We start from the raw sequence: 25271 nt of genomic DNA, 5'->3' as shown, positions 1-25271 counted from the left end.
TACAGCGCCTGATGGTATTTTTCCACTGGTTTGGACTTCAGGTGCTTATATTGAAGGGTTTTACTATTTCCGCATTTACGTTGTCGGGTCCTAAGCTGCAGTTTTATTATTTGTTAAATCTTCCATTACATGTTCCTTTTCTGATTCTAATATTATATATATAGTGGGTGAGTTGGGTCTGTATTTTCATTTATAGTATCTAAGTTACGATCGCCAGAGAAAAGCTCTAGATATGCATGTTTGCAGAGTTTGCATAGGTCGTTGTGTGATCTATTGTGATGTTTTGCGTTGTGATATTTTTAAAGACTAACATTTTCTGAACGTGTTTTTTAACTCTTTGGGTTTTTCATGGAAGTTGAAAGAATCATTCAGTCAATACATAACATTTCTTCTAGTCAAACAAAATGTATGCAAAACTATTATTCGTTATTATGTAACTGTATTTAGGGTTTCCTTTTTTTGCAGACTCGTATACGAAACTCATTACAAAGATGTGGTGTCTACTAAAACTTCCAATGAAGTAATTTACGCCTGTTGTCCAGGCTGGACGCAAGCCACTAACAGAAGTAATGGCTGTAACAGAGGTAAGCGTTTTTATATTTTCGATAAAATACTAATTATTTAGTTCAATTAGATCGCATAAAAGATTTAAAAGTAGAAAAATCAGCTGTACCGGGTGTCTCAATAAGAATGGCTCTCGACCATATCTCAGGAACCGTTTATAGTACAGCTTTGAGAAAAGGATATTTTTAACTAAAGTTGCCTCGGGAAAAGCCTGGAAATTATTTTCATAATTGTAGGTCCACCGCTAGAGGCCGTAATTGAATATCAAAAATTCAAAAATCAAAATTTTACAAAATTTACCTAATGAAAGGGCACTGGAAATCCAATCATCGTATTCTTCATAAAATTCTGCGCATATTTGATTTCACAAGTTTAAGTTTATCTTTGCAAATAAGAGGTGGGGGTGAGTGGGAACCTTCTTATGAAGAAATGGCTGTAAGTCCGGTTCTGCTAAATCGAATTTTGCATACTTAGTCTTGTTGAAAACAGCTCTTTTTCGTCAATGTAAGAGTTCTATTTTCGAGATAGCCTAATAGGTAATATGCCAGCTAGTAGGCGTTATTTAAGTATTTTCGGAAACCAGTTTTCTTTGGAGAATATTAAATACAAGTATGCATTTTTAATCCTGTATTACAAAATAAGACCAAATTAGCAACATAATACCGAAAACTGCATGTCGATACCTATTTTCTATCTCGAGATATCTTAAGAAATGTGTAAATTTTAAACAAATGTTAATGTCATCAGTAAACGAAGTTAAGGAAAAGTAGTGTGCTACGGAAAAAACAAAGAAACATTTTCCAGATGTAAACGTATATAATTAATTAAAACAACAATAAGACAAACAGCACTATAAAATATAATAAAGAAATAAAAGCAACTACTTACTTAGTGACGACTTAAATGTTCAAATTGTTGCCCATCATTTTCGATGCAAGCATTTACTCTTTCAAGAGTAGATTGAACAGCAGTCTCAATTTCTGCTTTCGCAATGCTTTGAATGGCGTTTCGTATTCTCTAGATTCTAGATCATGTTTTCTCGAGTAGTGGGCCTAGCGGCAAAAGCAAAGTCTTTAATCCGTCCCCATAAATAAAAATATAAAACAGTTAAATCTGTTGCTATTCAATCTAATCTTAAAAGAGCAATTTCATCGAAAATGATGGCAACAATTTGAACGTTTAGGCAGTCACTAAGACTAAGTAAATAGTTGCTTTTATTTCTTTGTTATCTTTTATAGTGTTGTTTGTCTTATTGTTGTTTTAATTAATTATATACCTTTAAATCTGGCAATATGTTTATTTGTTGTTTCCATAGCACACTACTTTTCCTTAACCTCGTTTACCGGTGACAGTAACAGTAATGTTTAAAATTTACACATTTCTTAAGATATCTCGAGATCGAAAAAAGGTATCGACATGCGGTTTTCGGTATTATGTTGCTAATTTGGTCTAATTTCGTAATACAGGATTAAAAATGCAGACTTATATTTAATATTTTCCAAAGAAAACTAGATTTCTGAAAATAATTAAATAACGCCCCCTAGCTTGCATATCTTGGAGCTCTAGTTAACAACACAGCCAGTTGTGAACCCGAAATTAGAAGACGCATTCAACTAGCAAGAGCAGCAATGAGTGAACTAAACGGGGTCTGGCGTGATCGTCACATTGCTATGACAAACAAAAAGAGACTCGTTTCAACTCTGGTGTTTTCCATATTTTACTATGCATGCGAGACATGGACAGTCAAAGAATCAGATAGACGACGTATAGACGTCTTTGAAATGTGGACATGGAAACGCCTGCTTCGAATTCCATGGACGGCTCGCCGTACAAATATCTCGGTTCTGGATGAAATTAAACCGGATCAGCGTCTCTCCAGTACCGTTTACTCTAGAATTTTAAAGTTCTTTTGTCATATCCATCGAAGTGATCACAAAATGGAGCGGTTGGTGGTCCAAGGAAGGCCTCAGACTCAACGCCAACGCGGAAGATCTCCACAGCGATGGGCGGACATTACTAAAAAGCTTCTCAACAAACAGTATACTGAGGCAATACATGTAACTGATGACCGCGACCAGTGGAGAAATATTATCAATCAAACTGTCCGAGCTGCTGAAGCCCAATTATGAACCACAACACATATACTAAGATGTTAATGACTATGATGATGATGATGAGCTTGCATATTACTTAATAAGCTTTTTCGAAAATAAGACACTTACATTGACGAAAAAGAGCTGTTTTCAACAAGACCAAGTATGTAAAATTCGATTTAGCAGAACCGGACTTAAAACCATCTTTTCATAAGAAGGTTCCCGCTCATCCCCAGCTCTTATTTGCAAAGGTATACTGTGGTATACTTAAACTTGTGAAATCAAATGTGTGCAGAATTTTATGAAGAATACGATGATTGGATTTCCAGTGCAACTTCATTAGGTAAATTTTGTAAAATTTTGATTTTTTAATTTTTGATATTCAATTACGCCCTCTAGCGGTGGACCTACGATTATGAAAATAATTTCCAGGCTTATCCCGAGATACCTTTTGTTATAAAAGTATTGTTTTCTCAAAGCTGTACTATAAACGGTTCCTGAGATATGGCCGAGAGCCATTCTTATTGGGACACCCGGTACGTCTTCACACAGATTTTTCATCAGCTATGCCTCACATACCATTTACAACCTTCAAAATTGAAAGTGAAAAGACAGATTATGTTTTATTTCGATTCAGAGGCGATACACAATCTTCAGACGCTGTTTATGTCTTACGACTTCCTCAGTGGAGCTGCGTGCATCTCTGAATCAAAACGAAACCAAACTGTATATTTAAGCAGAATTTCAAAAATAGTTTAAAATCCACTTTTAGGACGTAGAGCAGCGACATCTCTTAAAGAAAAGAGAAAAGTCCCAGATACAAAATTCAGTATTAAAATAATAAATAATTATTTAAATCTGAAACTTTTCTTATTGGAACCCCTTTCTGGTAACATCCTTAATCTCTGACTTTTACAATTTATAAGACAAGAGACGACGAATAAAGAAAGCGAAAAGAACCCTATGTTTCAGATACAAAATATCCAGACAGAACCAGCTGTCTGGAGATAGTGCATCACCTCTGAATCGAAAGGAAACATCTTCTTCTTTTTGTATAGACATGACTCTGTCTGTTTTTTCAATGTACCTCTAGTAAGTTGTCGTTCCATCGTTTTCGTGGTATTCCCACTGATCGTCTTGCTATTGGGGAACCGTCTTTCGCTGTCCTGAATACTATATTTGTTGTCATTCGGCTTATGTGGTCCTTCCATTCTATTCTTCTGTTTCTTACCCAGTTATTAATGTTATATACCTTGCATCTCCGCCATATATCTGTACTTCTAGCTCTGTCGCATAGAATCTTACCATCGATTTTTCGAAGGGTTTTCATCTCCGCTGTTTCGAGCAATCTTTTTGTCGTCTCTGTGTCGGGTTGTGTTTCTGCCGCGTATGTCATTATTGGTCTGATGACTATTTTGTAAATTCTGCCTTTCATTTCTTTTCCGATATTTTTATTTCTCCATATTGTGTCATTCAGGCAACCTGCGACTCTGTTTGTTCTATTCACTTGATCATCCACTTCTGTTTCGAACCTTATGTAACTAGATAATGTGATGCCTAGGTATTTAAAAGGTAGTAGCGGATAGATACACTTATACGATCCCGGTATAAGTCAGATCTATTTCAGGGACGCGACCCTGCTCTCGCAAGCCATGACTATCCCCCAAATCCAAATAGGGGAGGTCATGTCCCGATCCAAGTTTCCTAGCAAATATCCAAAAATTCTTTCCGATTATCCAACCCACAGGAGTAAACCTAATGCACCAGAATAATCATTGGGGAAGGCAACGGGAAACCACTCCAATTATTTCTCCCGAGTAAAGTTAACATGGCGCAATCCAAACATAATCAGAGTATTACTGATCATGGATCTCGGAAACCAAGATCCGGCAAGGAAGGATTCGCATCAGACTGTAGGGCCTTCCCGGTCGTCACCACACGAAACCCCTACAATTTAAAAAGTACGACAACTTTAAAAATGTCTAGCAGTACAATCAGATTAGGCATACGGAATGTTAAAAGCCTCTATGCAACAGGCAAGCTCAATAACTTAGTTCAAGAGGTTAAACGCTTAAAAATTGATATAATGGGCATCAGTGAGCTCCGCTGGCCTGGAGCGGGAACATGTGAACAATATGAAGGCACACTATACTATTCTGGAAGTGTAGAAGATGACGTACATCATAGGAATGGAGTTGGCATATTTATAACATCTAAATTCAAGAAATATATGAAAAATTTGTACCTATGTGAATGACAGACTAGCGATACTCCAATTAAATAGTAAACCATTTAATGTCAATGTTATCCAGATATATGCCCCTACTTCCGAAAAGAAATATGACAATGATGTGGAATCATTCTATAGTCAATTAAAACAGACACTTAACAATCTAAAGAGGAACGAAATCACATATATTATTGGAGATTTTAACGCGAAAATTGGTCAAGGACGAATATCTGACCTGGTAGGTGAATATGAACTAGGGGAGATCAATGAAAGAGGCGATAGATTATACCAGTTCTGTCAAGAACATGACATGATAATCGCAAATACATGGTTCAAATTACACAAAAGAAGATTATACACATGGAAGGGACCAGGAGATAACTCACTTCATATAATTAGAAATCAGATAGATTATATTCTAGTAAACAAGAGATTTAAGAATGGTGTCAAAAGATCAACGTCATATCCTGGTACAGATATCGGTTCAGACCATAACTCTCTAATAGCTGACATCCAAGTAAAGCTCAAAAAAGTCGAAGAAAGCTCCAAAACACCAAAATTACATATCTCAGCATCCAACAAAACGCTAATAGAAAATGACCTGAATAATCAGCTAAAGAATTCAACAAATGAAAACAATACAGAAATATGGAACACGTTTAAAGATCTTACCTGGAAAGTAATGGAAAAATATACAACAACGATGCAGAGGCACAAAAAACAACAATGGATGACTGATGAAATCCTGGAATTGATGGAGCAGAGAAGAAAACTGAAAGATAACAAGACAGAATATAAAGAAAAACAGAAACTAACTAAACAAAAAATAAAGGTAGCTAAAGAAAAATGGATGGAGGATAAATGAAAGGAATTAGAAAAGTTGAATGAAAAACATGATACGTTTAATATGTTTAAGAAAATTCGAGAAGTAGCTAGTCTTTATCATAAGCAAACTCCACATACTATAACGGATTTGTCAGGAAAAATGATAACATGAGACGAACACGAAATTCGAACTACCTGGTATAATTATATAAATGAACTTTATAATGATGATAGACCCGAAGAACTGGAGACTTTAGATGAAGGTGAAGGACCAGAAATACTAAAATCAGAAATATTGCATGCTATAAAATTTGCAAAAAACAAGAAAGCCGTTGGTCCTGACAACATACCTACAGAAATGTTAAAGCTCATAAATGAGGAAAACATTGGAATACTAGTAAAACTTTTCAATGATGTTTATTGGACTGGTGATATCCCTGAAGATTGGTTTAAGTCCGAATTCATAACCCTACCAAAAAACAACGTCCGAAAAACTGTAGCGATTATAGAATGATAAGCCTTATGAGCCACACTTTGAAAATCTTTCTACGTATCATCCACAGTAGAATCAGAGATAAATGTGAAGAAGATCAGGATGAAACACAATTTGGCTTCAGAAATGGACTGGGAACCCGGGACGCACTCTTTGCACTAAATGTATTATTGTAGAAATGCCAAGATTAAAGGAAAGACGTCTTTGCTGTATTTATTGACTATGAGAAGGCTTTTGATCGAGTACATCACAAATTAATTAAAATATTAAAGGATAAAGGAGTTGATAGTCAAGATGTACGAATCATAGAAAAATTATACTGGCGTCAAACAGCGACAGCTTGCATAAATGGAAAATCAACAGAAATATGCAAAATACAAAGAGGTGTCAGACAGGGCTGTATACTGTCCCCACTGTTATTCAATTTATATTCAGATATAATATTTAAAGAAGCGCTGCATAATTTGGAATGGGGTGTGAAAGTTAATGGAATTCTGATAAATATAATCAGATATGCAGACGATACAGTTATTTTAAGTGAGGATATGAATGGAATAAAACACCTTTTAAATGCTATTGACACAGTGGGAATAGAGTTTGGCCTAAACATAAACTGTTCAAAAACAAAATACATGGTATTTAGCCGTTTTGCCCATCAAGATTCACGGTTATATGTTGATGGTCATATAATTCAAAGAGTACCCAGTTTTAAATATCTTGGTGGCCATATTACTGAACAACTGTCATTCTTCTGTAATGATAACTTGCAACTTCAACTTCGAAAGCGCATGATTAAATGTTAAATTTGGTCAGTCCTCTTGTATGGTGTCTGTTGAAACTTTATTATATAATCCAAATTCTAATCTTTGCTTTATTACGCCCCTAAAATTATGTCACATTTAATACACGATTTTGGCCTTCTTAAAAAATCTATCTCAAAAAATGAGTGACAATTCCTAAATAAAATATTTGTCAATGTTACATATATTAAAAAACAACGATAGCTTTTTCAATTATAATAGTTCATAATTAAGTCCAAATTAATATTTGGGACTTTTTTGTACAATATTAAATCTCGATGTGTCTGGCGTAAAAGCTAAACTTAGCTTTAGTAAGTGTAGTCTTTTTAAATAAACCAATTAGGAAAAAGAAGTAATTTATTCTACAACCAAGAGACGGAGAAAACGGTTTGGGAATTAATACCAAAGCGATACTTCTTCATTTGGCCTACATCGAGCCGGATTTTTGACCAGCATAAAACTTATGGAAAGTTCTTCAAGATTATTTGCCGACACAACAGCAAAAGGATATACTGGGTGAGATAAGTCCATTTATATACCCTTTGTTTCATTATTCTATTTGGCTATCAGTTATTCAAAGACATTAAAATCATTAAATTCTGTGATTCAAAGACATTTTCGTGTTCCAATATCTTTAATAAAAATGGATGAGTTCAAAAAATACAGAAAAATTGCTAAGTCTTCTCTTACTCGTATGTATAACTGGTTTATAGCCAAAAAAGACGTAGAATTAGATGTTACCCAGTTCGAGACGCGATTAAGTAGACTTCATTTAATATTTCATGATTATGAAAAAGCACAAAATGAAATCGAATTCCTTGCATCAAATACAGGCAAAGAAGAAAAAGATAGAGAGTTTACAGAAAATCAATATTTCAAACTTGAAAGCGATTTGACCGCTTGTGTTAATAAATTAAAAGCTGCACCTTCTCAGATAACATCTAGTTCATCCAGTGAGGGTTCTTGTAGTGCTCCAATAGCAGTTCGTCTTCCGGATATAAAAATTTCACAATTCTCAGGTCATATTAGAGACTTTCAATCGTTCATCGAGCTCTTCGATGCGCTCATAGTGAAAAATGAGACATTAACAGATGTCCAAAAACTTGTGTACTTGAAGAGTTATTTAAAAGGTGAAAGCCTTCAACTTATAGATTCATTACCGATAATTAATGAAAATTTTGTAATCGCGTTAAATATTTTAAAGAAGAGATACGAAAACAAATTCGCCATAATAAATTCTTATTTGCAAGCAATTTTTGATTGTAATAATATTTCTAAATGTAAGTCAGACACATTAAGAGAATTAATCACTACAATTCAAAAGAATATTTTGTCACTAAAAAATTTGAATTTAACTTCCGAAAATTTATTTGACTTAACACTTATATTCATTCTAAAAAAGAAGTTAGATTTTCAATCGGCTAAGGCATATGAATCTGAGAGGAATCACGATGAAATACCTACTTTAAATCATTTCTTAAAATTCTTAGAAACACGTGCAGTAATTCTGGAAAATGTTGAAATTTCTAGTCCTAAAACTACCCGAAAAAACTTCTCATCTCATTCGACAATGCATGAGGCAACTTCAAATCGCCAATTTCAATTAATTTGTATCTACTGTAACAAGGAGGGCCATAAAATTTACACTTGCTCTGAGTTTAAAGATATATCTCATTCCGCCAAATTGCAATTTATTAGGGCAAAGAATTTATGTATAAATTGTTTTGGTAAACACAATTTGAAAGAGTGTAAATCCTCTAAAAAATGTTCTTTTTGCTCCAAGTCACACAATTCGTTAATGCACATAAAAATCGGCGAAAATCAACATTCTCCGCCAATGACTAGTAGTAAGCGTCATTCACATTCTCTATATAATAATGGTTCAAATTCTCAACCTAATAGCTACGCAGGTAACCATAGCTCTCTAATCTCATCTAATAGTTCTTATTTAGATAATACTGCTCATGTTCAAAATGGTAATAATTCATCTTCTCATCTCGATAGTAATTCAAATCTTCAAACCCGTTCTCTGGATATCCAACCAGTACAGGAAAATTCAGGAATAACAAATTTTCAAGATCCTTCGAGAAATTTTACGGAAAATAACCCTACCGCAAATAATCATTCAGCGAATCACTCTGTTCAGTCAGTAAAAAATAGTCATATTCTTCTGGGTACTGCAAAAGTAACTTTACTTGGTAAAAACGCTAATTTCTGCATAGCGAAAATTCTTTTGGACACAGGATCCCAAAATTCATTTATCGTAGAGAAGCTTGTGAACAAGTTACAATTAGATACGTATAACAAGTCAGTACATATATCAGGAATAGGAGGGAGTGGCTCGACTTGTACTAAAATGTCAGATATAACCATATTTTCCAATTATGATCGTCGAAGAAGTTTTCATTTTTCAGTAGTTGTATTACCCGAGATTACTTGTGCTCTCCCTCAATCAAAAATACTAGTGAAAAAATTAAATATTCCGGAACAATTCTTTCTAGCAGACGACGAATTTTTTAAGCCTTCTGAAATTGACATTCTAATTGGTTTAGATCTTTATTACGATATTGTTTTACCTAACTTCGTAAGACTTGGCAAAAATCTTCCAGTCTTACAAGAGTCTCACTTAGGTTTCGTGGTAGCTGGTACAGTTCCTGATCATTTTACTGTATCCAATATATCTGTTACAGACAGTAGTTCAGAAGTTTTAACTGAATCTAATTCACTTCTTTCCACATTACAATTAGACAGCCGTTTGAAAAAATTCTGGGAAATCGAGGAAATTCCCAATAAATTCTATCTTTCAGAAGCTGATGAGGCATCTGAAAACCTATTCCGTTCTACAACCAAAATTTTACAAAATGGTAGATTTCAAGTAAGTTTGCCGCTGAAATCACCTTCAGAAAATCTAAAGTTAGGAAATTCTTATTACATGGCCAGAAAGCGTTTCATTTCTTTAGAAAATAAATTTAAAATTAATTGCAACTTTTATCAAGACTATAAAAAAGTTATTGATGAATTAATTGAACTTAAACATGCTCATTATGTACCCCTAACTCTGCTAAATGCCAAATCTGAAAATAAATATTTTATTCCGCACTTAGGTGTAGTTAGAGAATCCAGTTTAACAACGCGTTTGCGCGTTGTCATGGACGCCAGCGCCAAAAGTTCCTCAGGGTATTCCTTAAACGACGTGTGTTTAAAGGGATATCAGGTCCAGCCAGAATTGTATGACATTCTATGTAGATTTAGACTTTTTCCTTTTGTATTCACGGTAGATATTAAAAAAATGTTCCGACAGGTCCTCGTGAACCCGGAACAAACTTTTCTTCAAAACATTTTATGGCGAGAAAACCCTGATGAAGACTTTAAATGTATCCAACTCGATGTTGTAGTTTTTGGAACCAATTCAGCCCCGTTCTTGGCAACAAGGGTTCTTAAAGAAATTGCTTGTCTAAACTTTTTAGAATTTCCTCTTGCGTCTGATGCAATTCTGAATCAATTCTATATGGACGATGGCCTTTGTGGTTCATATAATCACAACGAACTTTTCAATTTATACTCTCAATTAAATACCATCTTAAATAAGCATGGGTTTGAGTTGCATAAATATTGTTCAAATAGTGATTATTTTCTTAAAAATATTTCCAAAGACATTTCGGAAAATCAAAAAGCTGATTATGACATAAACATAGATGAAGTCCCAAGTAAAGTTCTTGGGCTAAAGTGGAGTACAGCAGAAGATACTCTTTGTATTTCCGTGCCTCAAGAAATCGTGCACGGTCCAGTTACCAAAAGAAAAATACTTTCTATCTTAGCTCAATGTTATGATCCGTTAGGCTTGATAAATCCTGTTATAGTAAAAGGTAAGATACTGATGCAAAAATTATGGTTCAAAAAGTTTCATTGGGACACCGTAATAAACGACGCTTGCATTCTTAAAGATTGGCACAATTTTATTGAACATATCCCCTTGCTTTCACAGCAAAAAATAACTAGACAATATTTTCGCCCGAAAACTATTAGCAAAATAGAAATTCATGGCTTTTCTGATGCAAGCATAGAGGCTTATGGTGCTTGCATTTATTTTCGAGTTCTTTATTCTGACAATGATATTTCTTCTACTTTAGTATCTTCAAAATCTAGAGTCGCCCCACTTAAATCAATTACCATTCCAAGGTTAGAACTTTGCGCTATGCTCTTGCTGGCGAAACTTGTAAACAAAATTCTACAAGTCTTCAAAAATAAATTAGAGTATGACTCAATAAATTTGTGGACCGATTCTCAGGTCGCTTTATGTTGGTGCAGGGCACACCCTAGTAAATGGTCAGTGTTCGTATCGCATAGAGTTGCTCAAATTCAAGAACTGACGCAAAATTGTCAGTGGCGATACGTTAAATCAGCTGAAAACAGTGCTGACATTCTATCACGCGGTTTATCAGCCCAAGAAATTCTGGACAACAAGTTGTGGTGGTCCGGTCCTGCTTTTCTTCTTAATCATTCTTTAGAATTCTCTGATGAACCCCCAATAGCTGATCAGCTAATTACAGAGCACAGAAAAACTCGTTCCAATATACTCACAAACGTCAACTCAAAACCTCCTTTGGAACAATTATTTCAAAAATTTTCTTCTTTTTCTCGATTACGTCGTACTATCGCATATGTACTCAGATTTGTCAGTTGTTTAAAAGGAAACAAACAATCTGATCCCCTCACTGTTGAAGAATTGGACCAAGCTCTATATTTTATAGTTCGGCAAGTTCAGCTAACCAATTTTTCTAAAGAAATTTCCGAACTTTCTGCAAACCAGCAACTATCAAATAAACAATTATTATCTTTAAATCCATTTCTCGATGAATTATCAATGCTGAGGATCGGCGGACGGCTTTGTAACGCCTCCATTCCCTACCAACAGAAACATCCCTTGCTTTTGCCACCCCATAATCATACGACCTCCCTTATACTAGAGTACGAACATAGGCGGCTCGGGCATGCTGGTGCTCAAACCGTTCTGAGCAATATTCGTTTACGTTTTTGGCCCCTTAATGGGCTCAGAGAGATCAAAAAAATCATTCGAAATTGCAATATGTGTTTTCGATTCAATAATCAAGTCTGCCAACAGATTATGGCAAGTTTGCCCTCTGATCGTGTAAATGTTTCTAGACCATTTCAGAAAGTTGGAATTGATTTCGGAGGATTCTTTCAAATAAAATCCTCAAGGCTTCGTAAATCTCCACTCATAAAATCATACATTGCGGTTTTTGTTTGCATGGTCACCAAGGCAGTTCACATAGAGCTAGTCCTTGGACTGTCTACTGACTCCTTTCTGAACGCTTTAAAATGTTTTGTCTCGAGAAGAGGAAATCCGTCAGTGATCTATAGTGACAACGCCACCAATTTTTTAGGTGCAAAAAATGTCCTATACGAGTTGTATCAATTTTTCAAAACTAATAATAATGTAAATATTATCTGTGACTTTCTTTCACAAAATGAGACCAAGTGGAAATTCATTCCACCTCGATCTCCGCATTGGGGTGGAATCTGGGAATCCGCCATCAAAAGCGCAAAATTTCATATCAAGAGATTGGTGGGTAATGCTTTGTTCACTTCAGAAGAGTTTAACACTATTCTTTGTCAAATCGAGGCAATACTAAATTCTCGGCCCTTAGGTCCAGTTTCTAATGACCCTACAGATTTAACCTGCCTTACACCGGGACACTTTCTGATAGGGTCTCCTCTCACCGCTTATCCTGAAAAGGATCTTTCACATTTAAACGAACACAGACTTTCCACCTTCCAGCAGATTTCTAAAATTCAACAAGTTTTTTGGAAACGTTGGTCGGTTGATTACTTAAATCGCCTTCAGAACCGGCCTAAATGGGCTGAAGAATATTCTAACCTGCAAGTAAATAAACTAGTTTTACTCAAGGAAGATAACGTACCTCCAATGATGTGGCCGTTGGCGCGCATCATTGAAGTATATCCTGGTAAGGATGGCAAAGTCCGTGTGGTTAAGCTCCGTACGGCTTCCGGAGAGTTTATCCGATCCATTTCAAAGCTTTCTTTATTACCAAATCAAACTCAACCTTAAAACGACCAACATGCTTATTTCTAGTTTTGTTACATTCTTCCTTACACTTTGTTTTTTCTGTTTCTGTTACTGTGTAATTTAGTTGAAGCAGGGATGCTTCAACGCGGGGGAGAATGTTGGAACTTTATTATATAATCCAAATTCTAATCTTTGCTTTATTACGCCCCTAAAATTATGTCACATTTAATACACGATTTTGGCCTTCTTAAAAAATCTATCTCAAAAAATGAGTGACAATTCCTAAATAAAATATTTGTCAATGTTACATATATTAAAAAACAACGATAGCTTTTTCAATTATAATAGTTCATAATTAAGTCCAAATTAATATTTGGGACTTTTTTGTACAATATTAATTCTCGATGTGTCTGGCGTAAAAGCAAAACTTAGCTTTAGTAAGTGTAGTCTTTTTAAATAAACCAATTAGGAAAAAGAAGTAATTTATTCTACAACCAAGAGACGGAGAAAACGGTTTGGGAATTAATACCAAAGCGAATTTCTTCAGTGTCGAAACATGGATATTAAAAATATCCACCATTAATCGTTTGGAGGCCTTTGAAATGTGGCTGCACAGACGTACACTGAAAATAACATGGACGGCTATGCTAACAAATGTGGCAGTCCTTAAGAGAGCAAATGCTGCCCGCGAGCTGCTTAATAACATCAAATATAGAAAGATGGCCTATTTTGGACACGTAGTAAGGGGAGACCGGTATAATATTCTTCAACTTATTATAATGGGTAAAATCGAAGGACGCAGGGGAATTGGTAGAAAGCAAGCCTCTTGGTTGAAGAATATCCGGGAGTGGACAGGAATAAAGAAAGCAGAACAACTATTTAGAATAGCTCGAGACAGAGACAGTTTCGCCATGTTAATCGCCAACGTCAAGGGGACTTGATAGGGCACGTTAAGAAGAAGAAGGTATTTAAACTCCATCACTTGTTCTATTATCTGACCTTCCAGCTCTAATTTACATATTATTGGATCTGCTGTTATAACCATGCATTTTGTCTCTTGTGAGGAAATTTTCTGGCGATTATGTTGAATTGGTGCAGCATACGTTGTAAATCATCTTCACTTTGAGAGATTAGTATTGCATCGTCCGCATAGCAGATTATCTTAAGTTGTTTTTCTCCCATTTGGTATCCTTTCTTAGTTCTTACTTTTTTATTATTTCGTCCATGATCAGGTTGAACAATAAAGGACTCAAGGAATCCCCCTGTCTTATCCCATTGCTGGCTTCAATTGGATCACTTAAATTCATCGTACACTTTTACTTTTATTGTGTTGTTCTGGTAGATGTTTTAGATCGTTTGGATTATTCAGAGGTACCTCTCTCGAATATAACAAATGGATAGCGTCCTTTAATGTGTCCCTGTCAATTGCTTTCTTAAGGTCCACGAAACATAAATATGCCGGTTTGTTTTATTCCAACGATTTCGCTTGAACTTGCCTCATTATAAATATAGCGTCAATGCATGACCTTCCCGACCTAAAATCTTGTTGTTCTTCTGCTAATGTTATAATTTCATTCAATTTGTTTGTTATCACTTTGGTTGTTAATTTTAATGTTGTGTTTAATAAGTTAATTCCTCTGTAATTCTCCGGGTCCGATTTGTCTTTTTTTTTGAAGAGAAAAATGCTTGATCTTTATTCTTGTGGTATTCTGTTTTGTTCTATTATTTTTTGTATTAGTTTTATTAGTTGTTTAGTTAGATATTGTCCTCCATACTTTAGGAGTTCGTTCGATATTCTTTCCCCTCCTGGAGATTTTCTATTTTTTAATTTCCTTAATGCTTCCTTTACCTCTCCCTCCTCGATGTTTATTTCTTCGTTTGTTGTAACTTCAGGTGTTGGTGGTTCATTATCGTCGCCTTTAGCAAATAGAAATCGGAAGTAGTCTGCCCATGTTTCCTTCTGAATGTGTTTCGCTTTTATTAATTCATTCATCTCCTTTCTTTGCCCTCTGATCATTCTCCATACTTCTTTTTGTGTTCCGTAGAAGTCGTGTTCCATCTGTTTTGAGAAACTCTGCCAGTGCTCCCTTTTTATTTGCCTCACTAAAGTATTCGTTTCATTTCTGATTCGTTTGTAGTGGTTGTATGTCTGTTGTGTTTGTTTCGATGTGTATTGTAAAAAGGCTTTCTTTTTTTCTTCACATTTTATCTTAACTTCCTCTCTAAACCACGGGGTTTTCTTCTTTAGTATATGAGTATTCGTTACTTTTCTCTCTCCAAGTGATTCTGTTGCTTTTCTCTCTCCAGGTGTTGAAAGGAAATATAAACTGTCTTTTCACTTTTATCTTTACTCAAATTTTGAGTACTAGGAACTTTCTTTTGGACCTTTTTCCTAGATGAATGAAAGCGAAATGTGACTGCATATTGTAGAGTCCTTTTCGCTTTCTTTATTCGTCGTTATTGCTTTATAAAGGAGTTTCAATCAGAAAAGTTTCTGATTCTAAGATTCTGATTCTAAGATTTAAATAATTATTTATTATTATTGTACCTAATGAACTTTGTATCTGGGACTTTTCTCTTTTCTCTAACCTTGAAAATATCTGTATGTATAATATTTTTACGTGAAATCAATGATTTTTCACAGATAGACTGGTCTATAAGTACCTACATAATTTACATACCTACAAATCAGATACGGCCCATTCCTTTGAAATCCATTTGATTTATTCCTCAATATTTAGCAAGACGTTTTCGTTTTGCGGTTCTACCATTAGAAGAAATTAAAATGCCATCCATCTGCAGTTATAACACCTTGTCAGTTCTCAAACCGCTCTATTATTTTCTTTCCCCGTGGAGCAACGTTTTTCACATCTGCGTTGGAGTTAAGGGAATAAAAAACTACAGTGACTAAACCATATCTAATAATAAATAATGCCAGTGCTTGTCTCTTGTCTTGCGTTTCCTAGGAAGGTTTTTATGATGGTTCGCTTAACGAACCTATAAAATTACTCGTAAATATTGCGTCGAGAAGAAGAGACAAAAACTGTGAATAATCATAAAACTCATCAGTGGGTGGATAGATGTGGATGTGATTTTTAGTACCTGTTTCAAAAGATATCAAGCCGAAAAAAGTAATATATTTGACATTATAAAACGAAACTTAGTGGTATAATTCATTTTTGGTCATGTTAAAATAAAAATATAGATATTTATTACTAGGGTGAGGAAAATAAAAATTGTAAGTCGTTTGCCACTTTTTTCTTGCATTTCTTGTATTCGCATCGCATTTTTAATCCCGTGTTTCCAAAATTTCAAACCATTTTCTTACAACAAGCATATATTTCCCTATTTCCATTGTACTCTGTGCTCATCTCAGCCATATTTGCATATCTGAGATCTGAAGTCTTTGTTCTTGATGTATGTTTCATGCTCGTTTATCTGATCTGCTCGTTTTGTTGCTAGTACATACTAAGATAGGAATATACCAACAGTAGCCGAGTAAAGGAAGTCGAAGACCAAACATCGACAATTTCATACCCAATACGTATGCGACACACAATACCTATATCTATATAAAAAAATTAAAAAAAACTTAATTTACACAAATACATCTACGATACAGATTAATAGGCCTGGATCCCGCTTACCAAAAAAAAAGTTTATTAATAGCAAGCAAAAAATTTGTTAATAGCTTAACGTTATATAGTCGGACAAACTTTGACGTACGGAAACACTGTAGCAGGGGAAGGTTTAATTGTGGAACAGGTTACAGGTTTCGAACCTCCGACTACGAAAATGTCCCATGTATTTTGTCGGACAGAACTTCCAATAGATTTGTTAGCCTTTCATTTAACTCTCCTGCAAAAATCAGTCTGCTATTTACCACCAATATAATCCCTGGCATTTGACAAGTTCTACGTGTCGGACTTATTAAAATGCCCAATATATTTTTCGGACAAACATATATTTATGTTATTTATAAGTTTGCTATTAAATAAACTTAAAAACAGCCTGCTAGTTTTCGAAATTATAAGCTTGTCAGGATGACACGTTTCACAATTAAAATTACGTTCCACAATTAAAACTTCCCCTGTTCCAGTGTTCCCATATATCAAAGTTTGTCCGACTAGACACCGTTAAGCTATTAACAAATTTTCAGCTTGCTATTAATCAACTTTTTTGGTACGGGCGATCCAGGCTTATAAATACACAAACAAATTAACACAAAACAACATATAAAGTCATAATTTGATATCCCTAGCCTACGCCTACGGTAACAATGTCACCCTCAAACAATTTTTCCACAGCCAGTGTGTGTTGTGGCCACTGCAAGTGTATTGTCAGCAACAACATACTTGCTGTGACATATACGATCTAAGCTAAGTATGTAAATTTTTGAAAAGACAAACGTCAAACACTTGTTAATTAAAAATGTAATTTTCATTACACCAATAATTGTGGGTCAATCCCATATAAGCATAATTACTTAAACTAGACATGCTACAAGAAAGCAATTTAAGAACCTTGTTAAAAATCTTTTGATTTGAAAAAGCATGCTACAAACAACTGAAATGAAGACCCTAAGGACGATAGCAGGAAAGACAAAAAGGGATATAATACGAAATAACATAATCAGGAAACAATGTGGCGTGCAAGATATAGTAAGATAGGGCAGGCACAGACGAAAAGAATGGTTCAGTCATGTAAAAAGAATGGAGGAGCACATACTACCAAGAATTGCGCTAGAAGGAAAACCAGCTGGCAAGCGTCCACTGGTAAGAACACCAAAAAGATGGAAAGATAACTGGCAGTCTACCTCTAAAGAAATACTTCAACGTCAGAATTAAGAGATCGACACATCTACAAGTATAAGAAGAAGATGATGATTTGAAACTGGTGGACTACAAACATGAAAACAATAAAATTCTTGAACCAAAATAATAAAAAAGAAACAAAACGTAAGCAGTATACTAAAATCCGAAAAGACACTACCCCTAAAAGATTTAGACAAACTTAAAATTCAACGCGTTACGAGATAATGACGTCACAGAGCGCCACTGGCGTTAATAGTCCACAAATCACATCTGACAGCCCGAAGACAGACACACGATGCTACAAGATGATTTACTCAGCCTCCGGTTCCACAAAAAATGTTCAGCAAAAAACTCCCTGAAATTCTTCCATAATATACTAACTATTCATTCTTTTTGTCGCTGTAGGCGAGTACCACTTGTTACTTTTAATGTCGGGATGAATTAGTTCAGGAAAATTATGCTGCTGCTTCAGGATACGAAACAAGATTTACGATCAAATAAAAACTTGATACTGTATAATGTAGAGTGCAAGATATTTTATAGACAGAGTCATTGATTTGTACTGTTATCATTTTAATTCTTCTAATTTATAATGGATTTTAACACTTAATTCGTTTAGTTTTTATTTTAATTTATTTAGATTTACTATTTACAATAAAACTTAATTTATGTAATAGTGCGGCAGATTCGTGCAAATATTATAAGAATTGCACATTAAATGATGTGCATATAATTTGGTCCACATATACCGCACATATAAAGGTTCAAATTTAGATATGAGGCCATATCAGATTTTGCCTTTTACAAAAATGGTGGTCATTCAAAATGGGCGACTATACATATGTGACTAATAGCACGATATCTTTTGAATGAAAAGTCCGATTTTAACCAAATTTGGTACATAGGTTCTTTTTGTGATTTACAAGATCGATGTCGTGAACTGGAAGAATCGGTTTACCAGAATTTGTGTTTTTCCTGGTTTTTTATGTAAAACTATTTTATATTATGTAAATACCTAATTTATTTTCAATTTTTTCACCCTGTATATATTAATTTTTCAAAATGGTAATACCACCATTGAAAAAGGCATACGAATATGTTTTAGGAAATATTTTGAACTTTTTAGTTATGTTAATTACCATTTAATAAATGCATAACCTATCTTCACATGTACCTATGTGTGGCAGATTCTTGCAAATATTATAAGAATTATTGTGCATTTAATGGTAGAAGCATATAATTTGGACCACATACTCTACACATACAAAAGTTCAAATTCAGATATAAGGCCATCTCAGATTTTGCCTTTTACGAAAATGGCGAGCATTCAAAATGGCGACTATACATATGTGACTAATAGCACGATAACTTTTGCACGAAAGGTTCGATTTCAGCCAAATTTGGCACTAAGGCTTTTTTTTATGAATAAGATCGAGGTCTTAAACCAGAAGGGTCGGTTTACCAGAAGTTGTGGTTTTACTGTTTTTTATGTAAAAATATGTTGTTTTTTTTTTCAACTCTTTCAACTTGTATATATTTTTCAAAAAAAAGTATTACATTGAAAAGAGTGTAAAAATATTTTTTAGGAAAGATTTTGAACTTTTTAGTTATGTTAATTACCATTTAATAAATGCATAACGTATCTTCACTCACATGTACCTATGTGCGGCATATTCATTTTGAATGCCCGCTATTTTTGTAAAAGACAAAATCTGAGATGGCCTCATATCTAAATTTGAATCTTTGTATATGTAGTGTGTGTAGTCCGAATTATACGCTTTTACCATTAAATGCACAATAATTCTTATATTATTTGCACGAATCTGCCGCACATAGGTTCATAGGTACATGTGAAGATACGTTATGCATCTATTAATTGGTAATTAACATAACTAAAGAGTTCAAAATATTTCCTAGTAAATCCTTTTACTCTCTTTTCAACGCCTTTATTAACTTTTTAAAAAAATAATATATACAGGGTGAAAGAATCGGTAAAAAAGCAACATGTTTTTACATAAAAATCAGGAAAAACACAACTTTTGGTAACTCGATTCTTTCTGTTCAAGACATTGGTCTTACACATCAAAAAAAGAACCTATATATAAAAATTTGGTTGAAATCGGACTTTTTGTTCAAAAGTTATAGTGTTATTAGTCACATATGTATAGTCGCCATTTTGAATGCCCGTCATTTTTGTAAAAGGTAAAATCTGAGATGGCCTTATATCTAAATTTGAACCTTGATTTGTGTAGTATATGTGGTCCAAATTATATGCTTCTACCATTAAATGCACAATAATTCTTATAATGTTTCCACGATTCGGCCACACATAGGGTAAATGTGAAGATACGTTATGCGTTTATTAAATGGTAATTAACCTAACTAAAAAGTTCAAAATATTTTCTACAAAATATTTTTACGTTTTTTTCAATTGCGGTATTACCTTTTTGAAAAATTAATATATATAGAGAGAAAAAATTGAAGAAAAAAAAACATATTTTTACAGAAACAACTAGTAAGAACACAATTTCTGGTAAACCGATTCTTCTGGTTCACTACATCCATTTTTTAAATCAAAAAAAGAACCTATATACCAAATTTGGTTGAAATCGGACCTTTCGTTCAAAAGTTATGGTACTATTAAACGCATATTTATAGTCGCCATTTTGAATGCCCGCCATTTTTGTAAAAGGCAAAATCTGAGATGGCCTCATATCTAAATTTGCACCTTTGTATGTGTAGTATATGTGGTCCAAATTATATGCTTGTAACATTAAATGTGCAATTGTTTCACATATCGGCCGCACTATAACGCATTTTCTATTTCGTGATTAACGATATTACATAATCAATTTATATCATAGACTGTTTACATTCAAAATGAATAAATACATACATTACAATATCCAGTGGCGGTCGTCAGAGGAGGCAAGGGAGGCTCAGCCTCCCCATAAAGTTTTTACACACTCTACACTGTTTTGTTTATCATGAATCGCGAAAACAACAAGCACTCTCACTATTATACAACGTGTAAATTCCATATTATCACTAATTATCCATACGTACGGAGCATTAGCATTAGAACGCATGATCGCGTCTCAGTTTTTTCATATATTATTGTAGGCAAGACCCTGGGTTATCCCGAGATGCATGAACGGAGCACGGAGCCGAGAAGCCCAGCAGTCTCCGTTGCTAATGCTCCGTGCAGCGTAGCAGGCGTTTAAGGAGACCCGGTCTCCTAACAGTGGCATCTACGGTGCCATCACACGCTGCCCGGAGATATACCAAGGGAGGCAGAATAGCTTCTCGGCTCCGTTGCGTGGGTACGTGCGTCTCGGGACAACGAATTTTAGGGTCCTGACTAAAAATAATGAAAATTTTAAAAGTGCGAATTTTGTTATGAAATTTGGTATGTGGGGTTATAATAATATTTGGAACAACTTGCTCAAATAACTTTTTCCGATATCTCTAACTCAAAGCAAAATATCGATAATTTATGGTGTTTTTGAATTCGCAGTAGGCCGCGTTTAGAATTAAAAAATTCAGTTGAGTATCTTAAAAAATTTGAAGCTTCATTATGTATGGACTGCAAAACTTCAAATCTGTATTTATTTTGATATGCGAGGTATCTATTTACAAATAGATGGAATTGTTAACAAATAAACGACACAAACTTTGGTATTAAACTTTTACAATTAGACTTTTAAAATGATATGATATCATGAAATTATAAATTAGGATGATATTATGAAATGTAAATAAAAAATGGTCAAAAATGGGGCCTTAAATTACATTTTTTGGCGCATTTTTTTGCTAGTGCAAATTTGTCTAGATATGTTACAGTTAGGTATAGCCTCCCTTATTGTAAAAATCACGAGCCGCCACTGACAATATCCTCTATTTAAATACTTTTCCGTTGTTCAACATATTTCGGCGGGGGCTCTTTCTCGAACATACCAGCTTTTTCCGTTTGGAATAGTCTAGTCTAGAGTCTAGCTAGAGTCTAGAGAATAGAGATATGGTATGTAATATCAAACAACTCTCTCTTTTCACAAATAATCTGACTAACCTTATCTATCTTCTTAACTTCTTCTCATGGATTGTGTTGTCCTCGTTTCTCCGACACGTGCTCCTCGGATGCTGCAACTGTTCTTCTTGTCCAAACTGTTTCCCAAACAAAACAGCACTCGCTTGAAATATCTCCTCAGTTTAGTCTCTGACTCGATACAAACAATATCAATCTTTATAATTCCAAGATTTTTTCTCTCAGCTCGATATCTTGTGCAAAATTGATACAAACCGGCTACTCGTTCCAGACAGTAAACTGGAATCTATTCAGACACGAGGAGATTTTACTTCTCGACTCGATTACGATTTCGTCTCAACAGAAATCTGCTTACACGGCCACCAAATTAACCACTTTACACAAAATCACTACTTTCCAAACTCGACTGGTCTCTTCAGATCTTAATTACACAGTAAATATTTTTCCCTCATCAAACTTCACCATTCTATTCTCCCTCCATCGCTCTTCTTCTCCAATCACAAGCATTCTCTCAACATTACCTCCCTACTTTCATTTCTTAAGAAAAAATAGTGTTGTATAAAAATTTTCTGTCTTGTCAAATTTCCAGGAGATATTAAAATTAACTTTATTCTTTTATCCTAGATAAAACCCTCTATTCTAAAACTAAACAAAACTGTTTACCGTCGGTGCTTTCGAGGAAACCATTTAGAAACGTTCTATTGTTCACTCCAACCGGTAATACATACATCCACTTTCTAAAACCGATCGTAATTTAGTTAAGACGTTTGGAATTGTTAAGTCCGTTCGTAGAATATTTATCACTACACTTTTCCTCTTTACCACGAAACACTGCTTACAACTAATTATATTATTTACAAATTTTGGCTATATACAGGGTGATGAAAAGTTACGATCTTGTGGTCTTGGATATAAAATGAATTCTCTAAATTTTCCCCATAAAAATTATATAACAGTACATAAACGGTTGGTGTTGGCCTCTGAAACAGAATGAAATATTAACTGTCTTTCAGTTCTGATTAAAATTAATTTAAATAGTTATTTTTACAACAATGATAACTCGTTATATTAGAAGGAGAAGATAAACACTTTCAGTCAGAGGACCACCCATGCACCCATATACTTCAACTTTCATGTATAAAATATTCCAATAAACAGTGTCTGTACATTGATTGCTCTTAGATACCCCGTAATGAGTACAGACAAATATACGTTTTATGTGAATTTTAGTACGGGCCTTAATAACAAAGAATATTTATAAGCACTTGGATATAAAGTAAATGGCTTGGATATTCTTCCGTTATTTTATTTTACACCAGCAATTAAAATTTTATATTCCAGTAAAAGTTAAGTGGTAATTACGATTCCAAATTTGGTGGAGATACATTGTAGAGGTGGCGACTGCTATTTTATTAGGCATGAACGTGAAAAATTACTAATTTGCTACATTAGCGTTTCATGCATTTGTTTTTTAAAGTTATCTTAATTTTAAACAAACCGGATTTCCTATGTTAAACTGTTCATAACTGAAATATTTGTTAAACAACTAATAGATTAGCATTGCTATGAAATTACAAACACAAATTTATATAGTAAATGGTGCATGTAAATAGTGCATGCGGAATTTATCGATAATAATTATGATACGAGCCCGTCGCAATCCTTGTTTTTAATTTTTTATTTAACAAAATGTGAAAAAAGTCGAAAATCTTTGCTTTCTCCGTTCCATATTTTCGCCTGTCCAGAACTGGAGCAACATGCCAACCGCCATGAAAGTCATGAATTCTGTATATGTACTTAAAAAAGTTAAATATTTGGCCCGAAAGTTCAAGCCATTCGAGCCCATAGAGAAGTAAAAACCGATATACAGGGTGTTTCATTGGGAAAAGGAAATACTTTAATTGTGAATAGAGGTCACCGACGTGGTTCTAGGTATACTACATTTTTTGCCCTACCGACTTTTATAACCGAGTTACAGGGTGTTTTATCGATTTTGCCCATTTCTTTCCTAAGCCATAACTTTAGAACCACCCTGTCTATTTTTTTGATATTTGCTACACATGTGCCTCATCCAAAACCCAAACGACCGACATACTAATCACAAGAAAAAATTATAAAGTAATTGTGACCTTAAAACAACACCCTGTATATTAAAATTCTGAAAATCTGTGTGCATATTTGAAAAGAGCACAAAAAACTAAGTCTAATCGTTCGCTTCAATTTTTCGGCCAGATAATTTTATGACTTTGATTTTAAAATTATATTGAATTTTTTAAGAACTCGGACATTAAAAATAAGATAATATTAACTTTTAATTGTAAATTATTAAAGCTATTGAATAAATACTTATTTTAAAATTAATCAATACTTATTTACTACATTGGAACGACCCAATTATTAATCACAAGAAAAATCCAGGTCCGGATTAACAAAAAAAAAATAAAGTAATTGTGATCTTGAAACAACACTCTGTATACTGAAATTTTCAAAATTTGTTTGCACATTTGAAAAGACCACAAACATCTGAGTTTATCGGTTTGCTTTAATTTTTCGTGAAGGAAATTTAATGACTTTAATTTTGAAATTAAATATATTGATACTTTTAAGAACACTAAAATTAAAAAGCAGATTTTTAAAGCACTTTTAACAATAAATTATTAAAGTTATTAAATAAATACCCATTTTAAAAATAATAATTATTGACGACATTCGAATGACCCACTTACAAATCACAACAAAAATTCAGGTCCGGATTAACAAAACAATATAAAGTAATTGTAACCTTGAAACAACACCCTGTATATTGAAATTTTTAAAATTTGTTTGCACATAGGTATGAAAAGAGCACAGAAAACTAAGTTTAATCGTTAGCTTCAATTTTTTGGCCAGACAATTTCATGAATTTAATTTTGATATTATGTCGAAATTTTTAAGAACTCTGGGAACTCATAATAAAAATTTCGATATAATTTCAAAAGTAATGTTATTAAATTGTCTGCACAAAAAATTAAAGCGGGACATTAAACTTAGTTTTTCGTGCTCTCTTCAGGTGTGCAAACGTATTTTAGAAATTTCAATATACAGGGTTTGTTTTCAAGGTCAGAATTACTTTGTATTTTGTTGTTAATACGGACCTGGATTTTTCTTATGATTAGTAAATAAGTCCTTCTAATGCTGTAAATAATGACTGATTATTTTTAAAATTAGTATTTATTCATTAACTTGAATGATTTATTAATAAAAGTGCTTATTAATTTCAGGGTTCTTAAAAATTTGAATATATTTAGTTTGAAAATTAAAGTTAATAACTTTTTGCACAAAAAATCAAAGTGAACCTATATACTCAAATTTTTGTGGT

At 33.9% G+C, this 25271-nt stretch overlaps 2 protein-coding genes across 4 annotated transcripts in view; both read left to right on the top strand.

Moving 5' to 3' along the window:
- Window positions 1–25271, top strand: part of LOC114324315 (protein LLP homolog) — a 191166-nt gene that overhangs the window by 43026 nt on the left and 122869 nt on the right. The window lies entirely within an intron of this gene.
- LOC114324312 (epidermal growth factor-like protein 7) overlaps window positions 1–25271 on the top strand; it is a 635750-nt gene that overhangs the window by 497732 nt on the left and 112747 nt on the right. For all 3 annotated transcript variants that reach the window (XM_050661077.1, XM_050661078.1, XM_028272117.2), the window contains exon 3: window positions 466–584. In XM_050661077.1, coding sequence (XP_050517034.1) covers window positions 466–584 — 119 coding nt within the window. The remainder of the gene's footprint in view (window positions 1–465; window positions 585–25271) is intronic.

This window comes from Diabrotica virgifera, chromosome 9 (genome assembly GCF_917563875.1).
Source record: "Diabrotica virgifera virgifera chromosome 9, PGI_DIABVI_V3a".
Lineage (NCBI taxonomy): Eukaryota > Metazoa > Arthropoda > Insecta > Coleoptera > Chrysomelidae > Diabrotica > Diabrotica virgifera.
The sequence above is the reverse complement of the archived record's forward strand: the minus strand, read 5'-3'. Positions and strand labels throughout refer to the sequence as shown.